General features: G+C 34.6%; 1 protein-coding gene across 3 annotated transcripts in view; it reads left to right on the top strand.

Moving 5' to 3' along the window:
* The window catches only part of LOC126969791 (uncharacterized), a 37,997-nt gene extending 21,591 nt beyond the window's left edge, over window positions 1-16,406 (top strand). The window contains exons 1-8 of one of the 3 annotated variants that reach the window (XM_050815355.1): window positions 7,531-7,582; window positions 9,953-10,120; window positions 11,116-11,181; window positions 13,140-13,283; window positions 13,364-13,555; window positions 14,279-14,458; window positions 14,530-15,972; window positions 16,206-16,406. In XM_050815355.1, coding sequence (XP_050671312.1) covers window positions 7,537-7,582; window positions 9,953-10,120; window positions 11,116-11,181; window positions 13,140-13,283; window positions 13,364-13,555; window positions 14,279-14,458; window positions 14,530-15,972; window positions 16,206-16,276 — 2,310 coding nt within the window. In that variant the 5' untranslated portion in view covers window positions 7,531-7,536 and the 3' untranslated portion in view covers window positions 16,277-16,406. Of the gene's footprint in view, window positions 1-7,530; window positions 7,583-9,952; window positions 10,121-11,115; window positions 11,182-13,139; window positions 13,284-13,363; window positions 13,556-14,275; window positions 14,459-14,529; window positions 15,973-16,205 lie in introns of those variants that run through there. The other 2 variants (XM_050815354.1, XM_050815356.1) reach the window with 2 other exon arrangements.
* Window positions 16,407-16,996: the final 590 nt, after the last annotated feature.

Genomic DNA, 16,996 nt, shown 5'->3' with positions numbered 1-16,996 from the left:
TGTCTTACACGAGTAAGTCAAAAAAGTAAATGTAAATTAATACAAAAGTTATTGAGTACAGTAGCTGCATCATCCAATGTCTTTTGAAACCATCCCAAAGCAAGAGACGTACCAATGTAATAATAATATACTATGAGGCCACACTATCTCTAGACCTCGTAAAGCTCCCTCCCGTTCCCCTTTCACCCCCTCGCGCTCGTCCTGTTGCGTCAGAACGGTTTGCAGTTTCATTACCGTTAGGTACATGTCGTGAAATTTTCGTGATATCACTGCTTTGTTTTTGAAGTTTTCATTGTTACGTTTTGACTTTTGTTGTTACTAGTTCTGTAGTTTCTGTTGTTCTGTGTCGCTATTTCTCTCAGAAAAATTAAGACTCATTGTACTTAGTACCATGCTTTCATTGGTCTTCCTTTTTTTATGGAAAAGGAGGACAAACGAGCGTACGGGTACCTGGTGCTAAGTGATCACCGCCGCCGTCATCATCACCTCACTTGCAACACCAGAGGAATCACAGGAGCTTTGCCGGCCTTTAAGGAAGGTGGACGCGCTTTTTTTAAAGGTACCCATGTCGTATCGTCCCGGAAACATCGCACATGGAAGTTTATTTTAATAATAATAATAATCAGTATCACAACACAACACCTTTACATCAATCTATAATACTGAAAAAATAAATGGTAGTTTACTTATTAATAATCTTATCAGGATATTATTTTGTGATGCTTGTTTTGCACACCGTACCAAAGCGACGATGTGACGTCATCGACGTAAGGACCAGAGATGATGTAACCGCGTAGTACCTATGTGTATATTTGATGACTAACTTGATACAATCAGGGGCTACTCAGTCTTGACATAAGTGATACTATGAAGGAATTACAATAATCTCATGTAAATATTGCGACCGAAAGAATGTAAGAGTTCTGTTATAAATTTTTTATTAGAAATGAATTAGAATTTTTTTAACATGGTTGCTTTTAACAATGACGGCTAATATTTTTTTTTTTTTTATGGAAAAGGAGGACAAACGAGCGTACGGGTCACCTGGTGTTTAGTGATCAAGGTAACCGCCGCCCACATTCTCTTGCAACACCAGAGGAATCACAGGTGCGTATCCGGCCTGTAAGGCCTGTATTTTGAAGGTACACATGTCGTATCGTCCCGGAAACACCGCACAAGGAAGTTCATTCCAGAGCTTTGTAATACGTGGAAGAAAGCTCCTTGAAAACCGCACTGTGGAGGACAGTCACTACAGGAAAGTAATACACCCGGTCTAACGACATTAAAAGAGAGTTTTTGAACCTGCCCATAATATTGCCTATGCATTGGCGCTTCGAATCCTTGAATAACACAAAAACCCAAGTAATTTTCCAACATACGGCACACTTCAAACCAAAACAAAATAGTTTACACTGTTTGTCTGCAGAAAAAGAAGGCTCTCATTGATAAAACAGTTTCTTAGACACAACGAGGATTCTCAATAATTTTAATGCTAAACATGAACCATGTTTCTGACGTAAAGCATAAAAAGTACCGCATGTACTCCGGGAACGAATTTTTAATAATAAAACTGAAAATCGTTACTGGAATATGTTTGGATTGACTATGGGTGGTTACTGTAAACCAAACGTAGTAACTATAATGTTAAATGTTAAAGTTATTATATTGTCTTTTTGACTAAGTAATGGACCTTAAATCTTAATATTTTCCGTTTGCACTTGTTAACTATAAAGCGTTGACGTATTAATGTTTTGTTTCACACCGAAATTCGTAAGGCATTCATAACATCCGCAATATAATTCGGATGTTGATATATTTTGCTGCCACATAACTCATCAATAGCTCATCGTAAATTTCAAAAGTGCGAATCTTGGAAACAATTGGAATTTTTTAGTAAAATTTTTGAAAAACTTTTGCTTCAACAGCTACAAATGCATTTTTGTAAATTAATGAACAAAAATAAATTAATGTGGGTACTAGATTCATTGAGCACATCTTTGACGTCTGGGAAGAGTCACAGGATGCAATGGGCATTTTTTGTGATTTGCCCAAAGCATTTCATTGCGTCCACCATGAAACTTTACTACTAAAACTAAAGCATTATAGAGTGCAAAATAGAGCCCTAAATCTGTTAAAATCATATTTAAGCGAAAGAGTTTAGATAGTCGATGTAAATGGCAAACGGTCTTCGGGTAACCTGTGGGGTTAGGGGTTCCACATGGTTCTATTCTTGGTCCTTTCTTGTTTCTTATATATAAGTAACGATCTAACGTTTGTAGTAGATGATAGCCATGAGATTGTATTGTTTGCTGATGATACTTCACTTATTTTTAAAGTGACAAGACGTGCAGATACTGATGACGAGGTAAACAATGTACTCTCAAAGATAGTGCCTTGGTTTGAGACAAATAATCTGCACTTAAACAGTAAAAAAAACAAAATGTTTACGGTTCATTACACCAAACACAGCGGAGGTGTGTAACCAACTAGATTAGTGTACTTCAGTTATTTTCACAGCATCATGACGTACGGTATTTTACTGTGGGTGTGGGGATATAGTGTTTGCTCTGCAAAAGAGAGCTGTTCGTGCTATATATCAGCTTGGTTTTAGACAGTCTCTCAAAGAAAAATTTTAAGAAAGACTGTTCATTGTCATTACATTTAAAAAAAATTAATATACGTTCACAAAAACCGTCACCTTATTGCTCTTAACAGATTGCTTGGAACTAATTCTAGTAGGCTTCATAAGATTCATAACAGCTTTAAGGGTAAATGTATACACTTTTATAATAAAGTCCCAGCCACTGTTCAGGCATTATCTATAAATAAATTTAAATATTTATAAAAAAATGGCTCTGTCGTAAATCCTATTACTCCACAGCTGAATATCTAAGTGATCGGACAGCCTGGGACTAGATTATGATTATTTTATAGCGATAGAAATATTGTATATTTTTATTGAAAAGAGCGCAAAAAAAGAATGCTGGGAGAGTTTCTTGCGCTGCTTCTTCTCTCTCAGAGCGCCATTTGTTGATGAGCGCCAAATGACATCAAAATGAATTCTAAAGGAATAAATTTTTGCCTTTTATGCCTTTTTATGCCTTTAATGCGCATGGAATCTCATTCAAAAAGTGGCTTTAAAGTCACAGACCATGCAGATGGTAAGCATGGATTAGACCAGACCTGCTCTTTGGAATACTGATTTTGAATACCCGTGATAAATGCAGTAATCAATCGATCACTAGAGGTAGGCTCCTTTGCACCGGATGCCGGCTAGATTATGCCACAATTGCGTCTATTTCTGCCGTGAAGCAGTAATGTGTAAGCACTACTGCGTTTCGGTCTGAAGGGCGCCGTAGCTAGTGAAATTAGTGGGCAAATAAGACTTATCATCTTAAGTCTCAAGGTGACGAGCGCAGTTGTAGTGACGCTCAGAATTTTTGGGTTTTTCAATAATCTTGAGCGGCGTTACATTGTAATGAGCAGGACGTATAAGTTACCATCAGCTGAACGTCCTGCTCTCTCTCTCATCCCTTATTTTAATAACAAAATCGAGGTGGTTTATCGACAATTTGATCAAAATATTAGTTAGTGAGCTTATTGGGATTAACCAGACTAGAGAAGAGCAATACGCCATATGTAGGCTTGAAGTATTATCTCCTTTCTTTCATTACGTCCAGTTGCCAACTAAATTGTAATTCCAGTATTTCGAGAATTGACAAGGCATTAAGGCTGAAATAAATAGAGCGTACTTAGACTTACCTGAGTGTGATAAAACGCGAACTTGACTTTTGCATTATACTAAATAATAATAGTTAAAAAAACTAAATAGCACGCTTTATATAAACTTCAACTAAAAAATAGAAAATAAATTGAAATTGATAATAGTGTAAAAAAATATATTTTATTGTAAAAAAAAGCGTGGGGTGTAGAAGAATTATTATTTTAATAATATCTTAAAAATTATTAAAATAATAATTATCTTTTATTATACGCTTTTTTTACAATAAAATATATTTTTTTAAACTATTTTCAATTTAAATTTATGTTCTATTTTTTAGTTGAATTTTATATAAAGCGTACTTTTTAGTTAATAAAATATTTTTTTTATACTATTTTCAATTTAAATTTATTTTCTATTTTTTAGTTGAATTTTATATAAAGCGTGCTTTTTAGTTTTTTTAACTATTATTTATTTTTAATTTTTTAGTCAAATTAGTGTAATGTCATCGGTCCTCGATAAATCTACAAAGTATGAACGAAATCTAGCCATTTAAAGTGGGTCAAAATCGCGCCCAAAGAAGTCGGTTACAAACATACAAGCATACATACAAACATACAGGTGAAGCGTATAATGAAAGATAATGCTAAGCTTGAACTCAGCTAAGTTCAACGTAAGTAAAGTCTGAGCAATATAATATAATAAGTACGCTCTATAAATCTCAGCCTGAGAGTAGTGTAGTCGTACAGCTTATGATGTCATACCCAATGTTAGTGGTTAAAAACGGAATTTGAGTGATCTTTTTTATGGAAAAGGCGGACTAACGAGCGTAAGGGTCACCTTGTGTTAAGTGATCACCGCCGCCCACATTCTCTTGCAACATCAGAGGAATCACAGGAGTGTTGCCGGCCTTTAAGGAAGGTGTACGCGCTTTTTCTGAAGGTACCCATGTCGTATCGTACCACAAACACCGCACAAGGAAGTTCGTTCCACAGCTTTGTAGTACGTGGAAAAAAGCTCCTTGAAAACCGCACTGTGAAGGACCGCCACACAACCATGATTTGTTTTTATTGGGAATGAGATGGCAAATTCATTTAACCGTTTTCAAGGCAGAACTGCTGTAATGATCGGAAACATAGCACTCTGAGAAAACTCTGGATCAGTTGGCGCTGCATAGATGTCACTTTTTTAATCTGACCTGATCTTACCGGTTCACTTGCACCTTCATACCACGCGCTAAATATATATCTAGGATATATTGTTGTATATTTCATAAGTTGTGATACATACTATGCTTAGTTATTGGCAGATAATAAGTTACAGCTGGACACATGAGAAAAGAATACAGTTCAGATCTAGGACTTTACCATTATTCTGTGCACCTCCAAAATAGGTATCAATTACTTTTCATGCCGTCCAACACTCAGCTATTAACGTAACTGTTAAATTCCAAACATGTGTAGGTGCAGGTTCTGTTGAACTAGTAGGTCCCTAAACTTAATAATCATCCTCAGCATGGATGGCGTTGTGGTAGTGGTAGATCGATTTTCAAGGATTTTTCTACCACGTACTACATAACTTTGGGATGAACTTCATTGATGTAATTTGCACTCTTATTTAATAATATTTTCTAATAAATGTTGAGCCGTTTTTTTTCCTTAGGTTATACTGCAATAACTACTGAACCGATCGATTTTTTTTCTGATGTCCAATTTACTTCAGTTTGGGCCGGGACTGCTGCTTTATTTGCCGAAGACACAATCATTGCAAATATTATGTTGGTTTCAGTGAGTGTTACATGTTTGTGCCGTTAGGTGTCAAGAATTTCGGTCAACAGATCAGCCTAGCTATTCAACTCGGAAATGCTGCCAGTATTCTTCGAACACTTTTCCGTAATGATATTTTTAACTTAATAAAGTAATTATTGATTGATATATTATAGGATATAGTTACCAGCAGCCATGACGTATCGCAGCAACAGGAATAGCAGCAACAACAACATGCTGAGCAACGGGCAGCAAAGCAACTGGTTTAATAACGGGACCGTGGCTCGAGCTAATATTTGTAAACATTGAAGTTGTTACACTTTACCAACACACAGGGAGGTATTTGGTAGTGAAATTATCAAATGTAATGTGGCCTTAAGAAAAACCTATGATATAGTAAGATAAAAAGCTTATCTACGATATACTGTAAAAAGCATGACGGTTAGGTTAGGTTAGGTTACTTAAATTTAAATGTTGTCAGAAATGGAAAAAACAGTCGATAACAAGCTCAAGAAAGAAAAAGATCAGTAAGGTAAAGAAAACAACTACACAAATATATTTTGAAATTGTAGCGATATAATTTCACTCATTTGTTTAAGAGATAATTTATATGCCAATCGAAAGTATCAAACCTATAAAATATGAAAATGTTAGGATTACTTTCATTACTGGTCATTCTATTGGGTTGGCAGATATAGGCAGGAATATCAATACCAACTAGTAATTATTATCTCTCATTTGTTTAAGTGTGACATAGTTTGTGTTTGCACATAATGAATTTTAAATCCTAACTGAATTTGTAATAAATTGTAGTCTTGACAAAAATATTCCACGCCCAATCTATTGAATTGATGTTTTTATACAATTTCAGGCACAACTTTTCAAGGAAATCTCTCGTTTTAGAAATATCAAACATACTATCAGGTATTTACAAGGATAGTTAACAAAAGTTTCAGTTGCGTGCAAAAGCATAGCGAGTATTGAAACGGACACTAGATGTAACGGAAAGTTTACGAAAATACAATGAAAACACTTACAATTCCATTTAGCCATAACATAACATAACATAACATTAGAACCTACATAAGCATAGGTTGATGAATAGAAGAAATTCTAAAATATTTTCAGAATAAAGACTGAATACGAAGTTTTTTGAAGTATTCCACATAATCATACCAAGAAAGACCCATGGCGATAAAAGGCCGGACTACATACGGAATTAATACTACATTCGGACAGAAAATTTGTGTGAAATTCGCAACTGGTTTATATCTAGAACCGACGGTCATCACATCTACAAATCCTAGTTACAAGGTCACCGACGACGCCCATGTCGTATGGCACTACAAGCCAGCAGTTTTGGTTTAGCTGGAGATTTTCTGGTATACCTAGTACATAGATGGGCGGCAGCGATTATCTTCATGCAAGTAGACCTCCAGCTTCCCACTATACACAGCATACAGGTTGTTATCGATAGATATTCGGTCTCTCTCGTGAAATCGTTCGCTAGAGGCGGAAGAAGCTTCTGTATCGTCCTCTCTTATAAAGGTCCCCAAAAGGAGTAACATTAACCTTGTTTAATTTAATCCCCAGAAGATTCGAGCTAAGGCTTTAACCACCAAATCAACCAATTACCATATCACGCTTTTCACCAACATTCCCCTTTCGAGATTTCAATAGGCAATACCTCGCCTATTGAAATCTCGAAAGGAAGGAATGCAAAGAACACATTGGTTTCGAAGGGACTGGGGGACCATCAATAGAGAGAAACAATTCTTCAAGCTAGCACGCATGCTTGAGCTCTATAAGGTGCAGTTTCAGTCATATAAGGAGTATCATTGCTGTCATCTTTGGTCTGGTTCACCCCTGTATCAGCTTGAACAATTTGACCGCGTGCGACTACTTGGAATATCAGGGAATCCAGTAATCTGTAATCCATAATATTTTCACTTGGAATCATACAATAGTTCGTCCCCGCTCTGAGAGCATTATTTGGGTAAACACGTGTCGAATAACGAAATGCGACGCATTGTTGCATTGGCAGTGGTCATGCAATCCTTCGTGTGTTTGTTGGTTGCTATCTGCGGATTCCCCGGTAAGATGTTGATGGATATCTCCTGCTTTGTTTAACCGTAGCTTTATATATCCTTTACTTTCTTCCTGATCTGGAAACGTTCTTCTTTTTTAATTCAGAGGACAATGTGTCCGTTTTTATAATAAAATCCCTGAAGAAATTTGCAAACTACAATTAAAAAAGTTTAAAATATTTGTTAAACAGAAACTTTTAAAAAAAGCTTATTATACAATTAAAGATTATATAACAGATAAAAGTGCATGGGATTAAAGCAATGTAAATAATTTAGCAGTAGGACTGTATTATTCTATTATTTGTATATTTTCTTGACTTCAAAAAGTGATGCGGTTATCCTATTTTGAGAAATAAACTATTTGAATTTGAATTTTGAATTTTGAATTTGAATTTGAATTTTGAATTTGAATTTGAATTAACTATAGACTAGATTAGGCTCAATCTTAAAGTATGAGGGAAAAATGTAGTAACATTACAGGAATCCAAATAATAAAAATCTGCAAATAAGTTAAGAAGTTATTGACTGATTTTTCGCCAAGAGTAGTTTTCATTTTATTTGTTGAGATCTTGAAGTGTTTTTGATATTGCTGTTTTCACCGGTAGTAAAATTAATTCGGTTGATTTGATTGCTTCTGTCCATTTTTTCTTTGTTGATCTAAATAAAAGGATGTAATTGGCATGTAACAATTATCATACTTTTAATCATTCCAGGCATATTTGTTTAAAAACTGCATTGTTAAAAACTGTATAAACAAAACTAAAGACGAAAACAAAAGCCCTAGTGTAATAACTAGACGTAAACAATGTGTATTTGAATTCATTTGTAAGTTTATTCAATACTTTATAAGGTCTGTAACGTTTTTGTGATTCCTCTGGTGTTACAAAAGAGGGTAAGTCGCGGGGTTTCTCCTCTTCTATAAAATAACGGCACAGCCTTATATTAAATAATATTAAAAATAAGACTTCGCTTCACCAAGCCACCATCATCCTGAGGATGCCTGGTGTCGGTCATTCGATAAGGGTTTCAACGGAGGCCGATCTTAGGTGGAGGTTGCGTTTAACCTCTAACTCCAGGGCCCTGTTCATTAAACGTTACAAATTGTAAAATACAATCACAGTTAACAAGGCTAATTCTACAAGTTTCTGTTTTACATTATTGTGTTTCGGTCTGAAGGGCGCCGTAGCTATTGAAATTACTGGGCAAATGAGACTTAACATTTTATGTCTCAAGGTGACGAGCGCAATTGTAGTACCGCTCAGAATTATTGGGTTTTTCTAGAATTTTTAGCGGCACTGCATTGAAATGTGCAGTGTGCAATGACCGTCAGCTGAACGTCCTGCTCGTCTCGTCCCTTACTGTCATAAAATAAAATAGAATTTTGTACACAATATGTAAACTTTTATTGAATAGCCTTTATAAGTATTGTAAGTTATTTATTTGTAACTTTCTTACGTATTTGTAAATGAAACAATACTTGTCGTAGAATTTAACAATTATATAACTTATTTATAAATTTGTAGGATTGTAACGTTTATTATTATTTATTGTTTATTATCCCGGTAGATGCAAATGAATATTAATGTTTGTTTCCGAGTCATGAATGTATTTATGTATGTTTAAGTAAGTGTATTGTATTAAATATATCGTTGTATTATACCCATAGTACAGGCTATGCCTAGTTTGGGGGAAGATAATTTGTGTAAGATTGTGTCAATATTATTATATTATTATCATTAAATATGTCCCAGGCTGTACGGGTGGGCGAGAGCTACATTTTGCATGTAAACTAATAAATCTTAGCAGAATAAACACTTAATATTACTCATAAAACATATTATATTCTTAATCCCATCCATCCAAATAAATAAACAATTAGTTTATACATACATACATATATATAATTATTTACCAGTGGGAGGCTCCTTTGCACAGGATGCCGGCTAGATTAAGGGGACCACAACGGCGCTTATTTCTGCCATAAAGCAGTATTGTGTAAGCATTATTGTGTTTCGGTCTGAAGGGCGCCGTAGCTACTGAAATTACTGGGAAAATGAGACTTAACATTCGTTTTCAACGTTTCAAGGCGACGAGCGCAATCGTAGTGTCGCTCAGAATTTTTGGGTTTTTCAAGAATCCTGAGCGGCACTGCATTGTTATGGGCAGGGCATATCAATTACCATCAGCTGAACATCCTGCGCATCTGGTCCTTTATTAAAAAAAAAATACAGAAGCAATTATTTTAGTTTGACTTGTTCACGTTTACTGTTGCTACAGTAATATTATTAAATTTGGTTCGTAAATTGTTTGAGTGTCCATTTTCATTAACCAGAATAGAATGGTGAAATGTTTATAAAACAATCTGTACTATATTTCAGTGTCATTTGCTGACGGCGTGTGTAAACAAGCACAACCGCTGGCGGACCAGGTGCGGGGTGAGTATTACTGCATGGTTGAGGATATACTGCGCGAAGATGCACCTGCAGAGGAGGACCACAACTTGAGTGAGGGTGTGGAGAAACTCATTGTGGATTTTATTGACAAAGGTTAGTTCTAAAACGGTAAAAAAGGCATTTATTATATCAAAATGGTGTCATTTAAAGCACAAACATAAAAAGAAATAAACGCAAAAGGTTGCTTGTAAGAAGGCGTCTTATTTGATTATATTAATAAAAACTTTAATGAACCCAATTTCTTAAGATCAGTGATTAATATTTTAATAAATTAGGATATCATCCCCATCATCTGGATGTATGGCGTTCCTCCACAGTGCGGTTTTCAAGGAACTTTCTTCAACGTACAACAAAGCTGTGGAATGAGCTTCCTTGTGCGGTGTTTCCGGGACAATACGACATAGTATCTACAAAAAGCGCGTACACCTTCCTTAAAGGCTAGCAACGCTCCTGTGATTCTTCAAGTGTTGCAAAAGAATGTGGGCGGCGGTGATCACTTAACACCAGGTGACCCTTAGGCTCATTAGTCCTCCTTTTCCCTAAAATAAAAAACAATCAATGGTCATCATCACAGGGTAGCCGAGAAATTGACGTCCAAAGCTAAAATTTGAAAGCCTCATGGTGATGAGTATCCGAATCAATCGAAACTATGTATGTTCTACTATTTTGCGTAGTTTAGGAGATAATATTTTTTTCCCCTTTTATCCGCTTTTTTCACCTAATTGTGGTTTAGGACTTTTTTCTAATTTTTTTGAACACTTTTAGTTAATTTTATTGTTGTTTAATAATTATTATTAACTACAATTGCAATAACCACATAAGAAACTATGAATGGTTTAGACAATGCGGTTCTAGTTTAGAATTGAGTCGTAAGTTCAAGATAACTGCTCCACAGCTAAATTCATGAAAATGTTCAAAAAAAAAATGGGGAGCCTATGGCTTCTAACTATTTTTAAAAACTTCCTAGAACATTGGCCAATAAAATGAGCCAAATTGAAATTTTAGCTTTGTACGTCATCTTCTCGGCCACCCTGTATAAAATTGTATTAAAAGAACTTTTACTGAATCCAAAACTCATTATGTTTCAGCTTCTCAGCCGCCTTTTTATGATGAATGTGTACCTTTTGTCTCCGAGTACACAGACTGCTCAAAAGGTAAAGTGAAAAAAAAATTCAAAACAAATTACTGTTATAAATATCTGATGCACACCGTGCTATAACAAAATTTTTAAATGATGCTGCCCTACAAACTACCAATCCCGAAATCTAGTCGACTCTAAACGAGCGACCGCTTAATTTCTTTGGCGCAACACCAATCTAGAATAAGTAACCTTGGAATAACATCGCGTTTTTTAGTTGAAGTCTTTAGTTTGGTTTAGATTCCAAAAGTTAAGAAATGTAAGATATTAGACTTCCGCCTTAACGCAAAACACAACCACACAACAACATATGGCTCTTTTCTTCTCTAAAATATGGTCAAGGAAGACGATGGTCCATGCGAAATGCTCGTGAACAGGTGCTGCTTGCGTTCGATGATTCTGTCATCGAGACCTCTACATCATTTTGTTGAAAAAGTTATTTTATATATCATTCACATATTGTATAAAAAAGAAAACAATACTAATAAATATATTTACAATACTTTATACGTTATCATTTCGAGGAAGTGTACCAAGAATACTGGCAGTATTTCCGCATTGGATAGCTAGGATGATTAGTTCGCTGAATTAGCAGCCAGCGATTGTGTTTCCAGTAGCCCTATTAAGGCGAACAGATAGTAGGTACTTTGTACATTCTCAGCGCCTCTGGGCCTCACGGGCGAAGTATCTCGCGAAAATTATTTATCACCTCTCCAGCACGAAAAGGGCGCTATTGCTACGTGAAAACTTGCAGCAAAAACGCTTTTTGCTGCGAGCGTGAGGCAAAGTGATTTAAATTTTGAACCCCACGTGACCATACACCCGGGAATTACTCCGCGTTAATAAAATAAACTATGCGATCCGGTGCGTTCCGAAACTCATTTTAGCCTAGCGTTTCTCTTAATAACACTTTACTCGTTAGTCGAGGTGAAAAGTTATATGTTTCACGTGTGTGTAGGGCAATTTTTTTTTGCCTCGTGCCTTTAAGTCACTCACTACCTCAGTGTCTAGTCTATGTTAGAATTCTAGACTACTTCGCCAATTCGTGATTTAAAGTCAGCACTCGCAGCAAAAAATAACTTTGCTCACTTGTTGAAAAAATAACTGTAATATAATTCAAAATTTACAAAAAACCAATCAACCTCATCATCACATTCCTTGTGTAAGTTTATTTGCATCTCTGTCGTGCCGGCTAAATAGATACCATTGCGGATAGAGATAGACCTTTTTGAAAATGATTAAAAGTGAAAAAAAATAATAGTAGGATGAAACTTATTGGAAAAGGGGGGGGGTGTCTTAGGGTAAAAGGTTTATCTCGATTTCCGGCAAAACTACAAGTCCTATGGCAAAGTTGTAGGTAATAAAAAGATATACAACTTTTGTTTTCAGACTTTTTCACATAACCTCAAAGTTTATGTGAAAAATTCAAAAAACCAAGTTCTTGGTTTTTTATCCTTTACTTTAACAAGATAAAAATCACACAATATTGTGAGAAGCTACCTTTTTATCTCACAATAATACTGTAATTTATTTAAATTGAAATATTTATTTTTTCACCTGATTTTGAAACAAATATCGGAAAAGAACCCTTATTTTCAATCGAAAGTTTGTGTACTTTCTTTACTTTCCGATTTTGTAAAAAAACATACATTACAATTACATGTTCGGAAAATTTAAGGCATCAAAAGGCATTTCATTAAGAATTCATACCAGTTATTTCGTAGCAGCAAAAATATGGATTACAATTAATCAAATCTATTCATAAATGTAAAAAGGATAATGATTTAGTGTTAAATTATACTTTTTTTTCTTTCATTTTTTTTTCATTTCTTTCATTTTCTTTTCCAATGGGTTTCATCCTACTATTATTTTCTTTGGTTTCAAAAATTATCGACCCTGCTCTAACAGTACATGAGAAAAATTAACATTTTGATCTGTCTTCTTCAGATGTAGTAACGACATGTTTTATTTTAGAGAACATATGCACTGGATGCACAAGGTGCATCTGTGATCCTGGAGGCAGGTGGAACTGTTCACAAGTCTCCACCTGCAGACCTAGCGCCAAGCTGGTGGTCGACCATCACGTACTGGTAGCTGTGATGGAGAACTTAGTAGAAGGTGTAGTCCTAGTAACGTTTGCATGTGCATGTCAATTTCAACTCAAATTGTTACTCAATTACTCTATAAAAAATTTTTAGGCGATAATGTTCTTAAAAGAAGGAAGCGTTCGTTTGATGAATTTAGCTATGACCGAGACTATGAAGATATTTTTAAGTGGATGTACGGCATCGCTCCTTTTGATATGTCAGATGAAATCAATACTCCACACCATAACACACTCAGCACTACGAGTTTTCCAGATCTTTCGCGATACAATACAAATACAAAAGGTAACATAGTGTTGCGGCTTCAGAACAATCCCTTATACTTGTCCTGAAAGCCATAAATTCAATCCATTTCAAACTTTCCCTTCTTATATGCACATCCGTGATGTGCGCTATCTGGCGAACTGTCAAATATAAAAAGTCTCTTAATGGCCGCGTGCGTAACCGCATCGTCGCTCACGAAAGTATAAAAAACTGAGGTATAAGATCGATCAATCGCCCGGAAAACTGTCTCCTATACATCAAGTGTAGTGATGTCTGCATTGGAAAAAGAGGTGTGCTCCGGTTAGGTGAGTATTCCTTTCAAACCTTTCAGTTTTGTAGCCACTATATTTATCCTTGTTTAAAACTTACTAGGTTTTGATATTCGTTGTGACTTAGGCAATCATAAATATATTATCTAACATATGCACCAATCCATACAAGTGTTCATGTGCCAACACATAGTTTTTTCTCTCAATAAGTATGAAAATTCCGCCACAGATAGAACCATGCCTCTTCTGAGAAGAATGACAGACTCTTTTTTGCAGTTTATTTTTGAATTAATTAGTATCATTACATTGGTACTTTGAGAGCAAAAATATCATTAATAATATTAAAATAAGATTCTGTCTACTATACATAATTATCTCAAACAGTTTATTAATTAATTAGAAATGCCAGTGACACACCAGTTCAGAGTCGGTACAGAGGCCAGACATGTGAGGATATATTTATTTTTTCTAGCAGAAAAAGGGGAAGAAATTATTAAATTCAATCATGCCAACAATTATGAGAGTAGTGTTATACTAGAAAACCGAAAATCTAATAAGCCTACTGATTTGATTCGCCTACTTGATAAAGTCTTGGCTATGACAGAACCATCTAATGTACTTCAAAAAAGTTCGGTAGAAAATAACAATAGCAAAGGTAATTGAATATATATATAATAAAATATTTAATGATATTAATTATATTTATAAATGATTTGTTCATTACAGAAATATTATACTTTAACCTGCCAAGAAAGATCGTTGAACGAAATGTCGTAGAATCTGTGGAAAGCCCTGTTTATGCTACAAATAATTTAACGCACTTAATAACTGAAGTAATGCAAGAGTGCATTGTTCCAATGAATACAATAATATACAAAAAGTTCGAAGAGCTTAATGAATTGATCAATGTGAGAGATAAACTTCAAAATTCAATAACAACACATACAGGAATCAATGTTTCACACTTAGCAACAAAATATTATATAAATCATACACAGATAGAATCAGATGTATTTGATGTCAAGTCAGTTTTTCGAAGATCAAACGAATTTAACCTAAGAGTAATTAAAGAAAAATTAGTAAAGGACATACAAGCAGTGATAAGAGGATTGTCTATTCTCAAAAGATTTTCAGAAAAGCCATTATCAGTAGAGTTACAATATCTTAGTCAAGCTTTCTCTCATTTTATGAATAGAAATAATAAGTTACTATCCGAACAAAAAAATAGAAAAGGTCACATCTTAAATAAATATTTCAGACGCAATATTATAGATAATTTGAACGATGAAAAATCTAATATTGTGCTACTGATAAATCGTATCATTGAATTAATGGATAAAAATATGCCTTTGAATAACGTTTTACAATCGTTGTCAAGAACTGTAAGAAAAATTATGAGTCGTGTAATAAGTCAATACTATACCGATGAAATGGCAATGTTGAACTTAAAAATTAATGAAAATAAATATAACGTGGTGAATAATATAAAAGCAGTAAGTAATCAAATTCAGGATATAATGATTCTAGGGATCAATTATGAAACTTATTCTAAAGGTTTGTATCATTACAAGATGCTTCACTTAAAAGTATCATCCAATATAGCTGAGCTAAATGATATTACGACTATTGTTAGTTTTAATCAAAGGCGAAAAATGAAAATATATGAAGATCAAAGTGCAGAGATTGTAATTGAAAAAATTAACAGTGATTTAAATAATATAAATAAAAAATATTCGCGTCTAATTGAGCTACAATCATCAAGAGATAAGTTTAAATCTATATCAATTATGAATAATCTTAATAATTTGGATAAAACAGAAAAGAAAATGTCATTTTTTCAAAAGATTAAAAAACTATTCCAAAAATCTAAAAAAGATGTTCGTGATCTTTTGAAAAGTAAGGTACCTAAAAGTAATATTATTGATAATATTGCTAGGAGACGAATTGACGAAATTGGCAATAATAAACTAAGAGAATATGAAGAAAAGTTACGCCAGTGGCAAAATAGTTTAAACGTTGCACAGCGACTTAAACGCTCACCAAAAGATATCTACAAATTTGTGAATCGTATTAAGAGTATAATACCTGAATATTTACATAAAAAGGTTAAGCCCGCTGTAGACTTCAAACAGAAAAAGAACAGAACTGTTACAACTAAACACAGATACGGTGAGTAGACTATTATTAATAATAGAGTCACACATACTGCAACGAAGTTTAGCCCTCCTTTCTCTCTGACTATTGTTTCTATTGTACTGGTACCCGAAATCGCAGATTATTTTGTTCTTGTTAAAATTTATTCCGCTGATGTTGAATATTTGTGTGGCAGTGATAACTTACGATCAGGTGATCAGAACGCTCCTTTCTAATTATTTTTTTTCAAATGAAAATATATTTTTTAGACAAACGAAGATTAACGACTAAACAAACAGAACTAAGCGCAACAACGGAGGGGACACAACTACACAACTAGAGCACGCATCCCAGTTATCCCTTAGCATTTCAATCCAAAATCTATATGTTTTTGAACAGATTTGATTAACAAAGGCTTACTGATAAGAATCTATGATCATGGTGATGGTTTAAAGTTGTAATTAAAGTACACGTAGAAGTAAAAATAATATATTTTTATTTCCAGTAGCTAATTAAAGTACTTTTCTGAGAGTTTGAGATTTGCCGCCAATTCACAAAAACAAATGACAAATGAATGCAATATACTACATTAGGTTACCAAAGAGTTCTTAAATTGAAATTCAAACAAAGTTTTCATAAGCAATGTTTCTAACTGGCCAGTTCTAAACATTTTCAGTGTTACCCACGTATACATTTATGAGCAGGATTACCCCCTAGCTTGTATAAAAATAAAAAGATGATAATCGTTTTTTCTTAAATTAGTTTTCGTCAACTTTTTTCAACAGTCTGGGAAAAAATTTAATCAAGTAAGAATCAGAAAATTCCAGTGTCTAGTAAAATATCATCATTTCAGCCGGAAGACGTCCACTGCTAGACAAAGGCCTCCCCAAAGATGACGATCGGTCCTGCACTGCCCTCATCCAACCTATTCCGGCGGTCTTGACCATATTGTCGGCTCATCTTGTGGGGGGGCCCAACACTACGTCTTCCGGTACCTGGTCACGATTCGAGGATTTTATTGTCCAAATCATCTGTCCGTCGACCTATGTACCCTGCCCAC

The sequence above is a fragment of the Leptidea sinapis genome, chromosome 19 (assembly GCF_905404315.1).
Source record: "Leptidea sinapis chromosome 19, ilLepSina1.1, whole genome shotgun sequence".
NCBI classification, from domain to species: domain Eukaryota; kingdom Metazoa; phylum Arthropoda; class Insecta; order Lepidoptera; family Pieridae; genus Leptidea; species Leptidea sinapis.
This window is presented reverse-complemented; position numbering and strand designations above follow the sequence as displayed.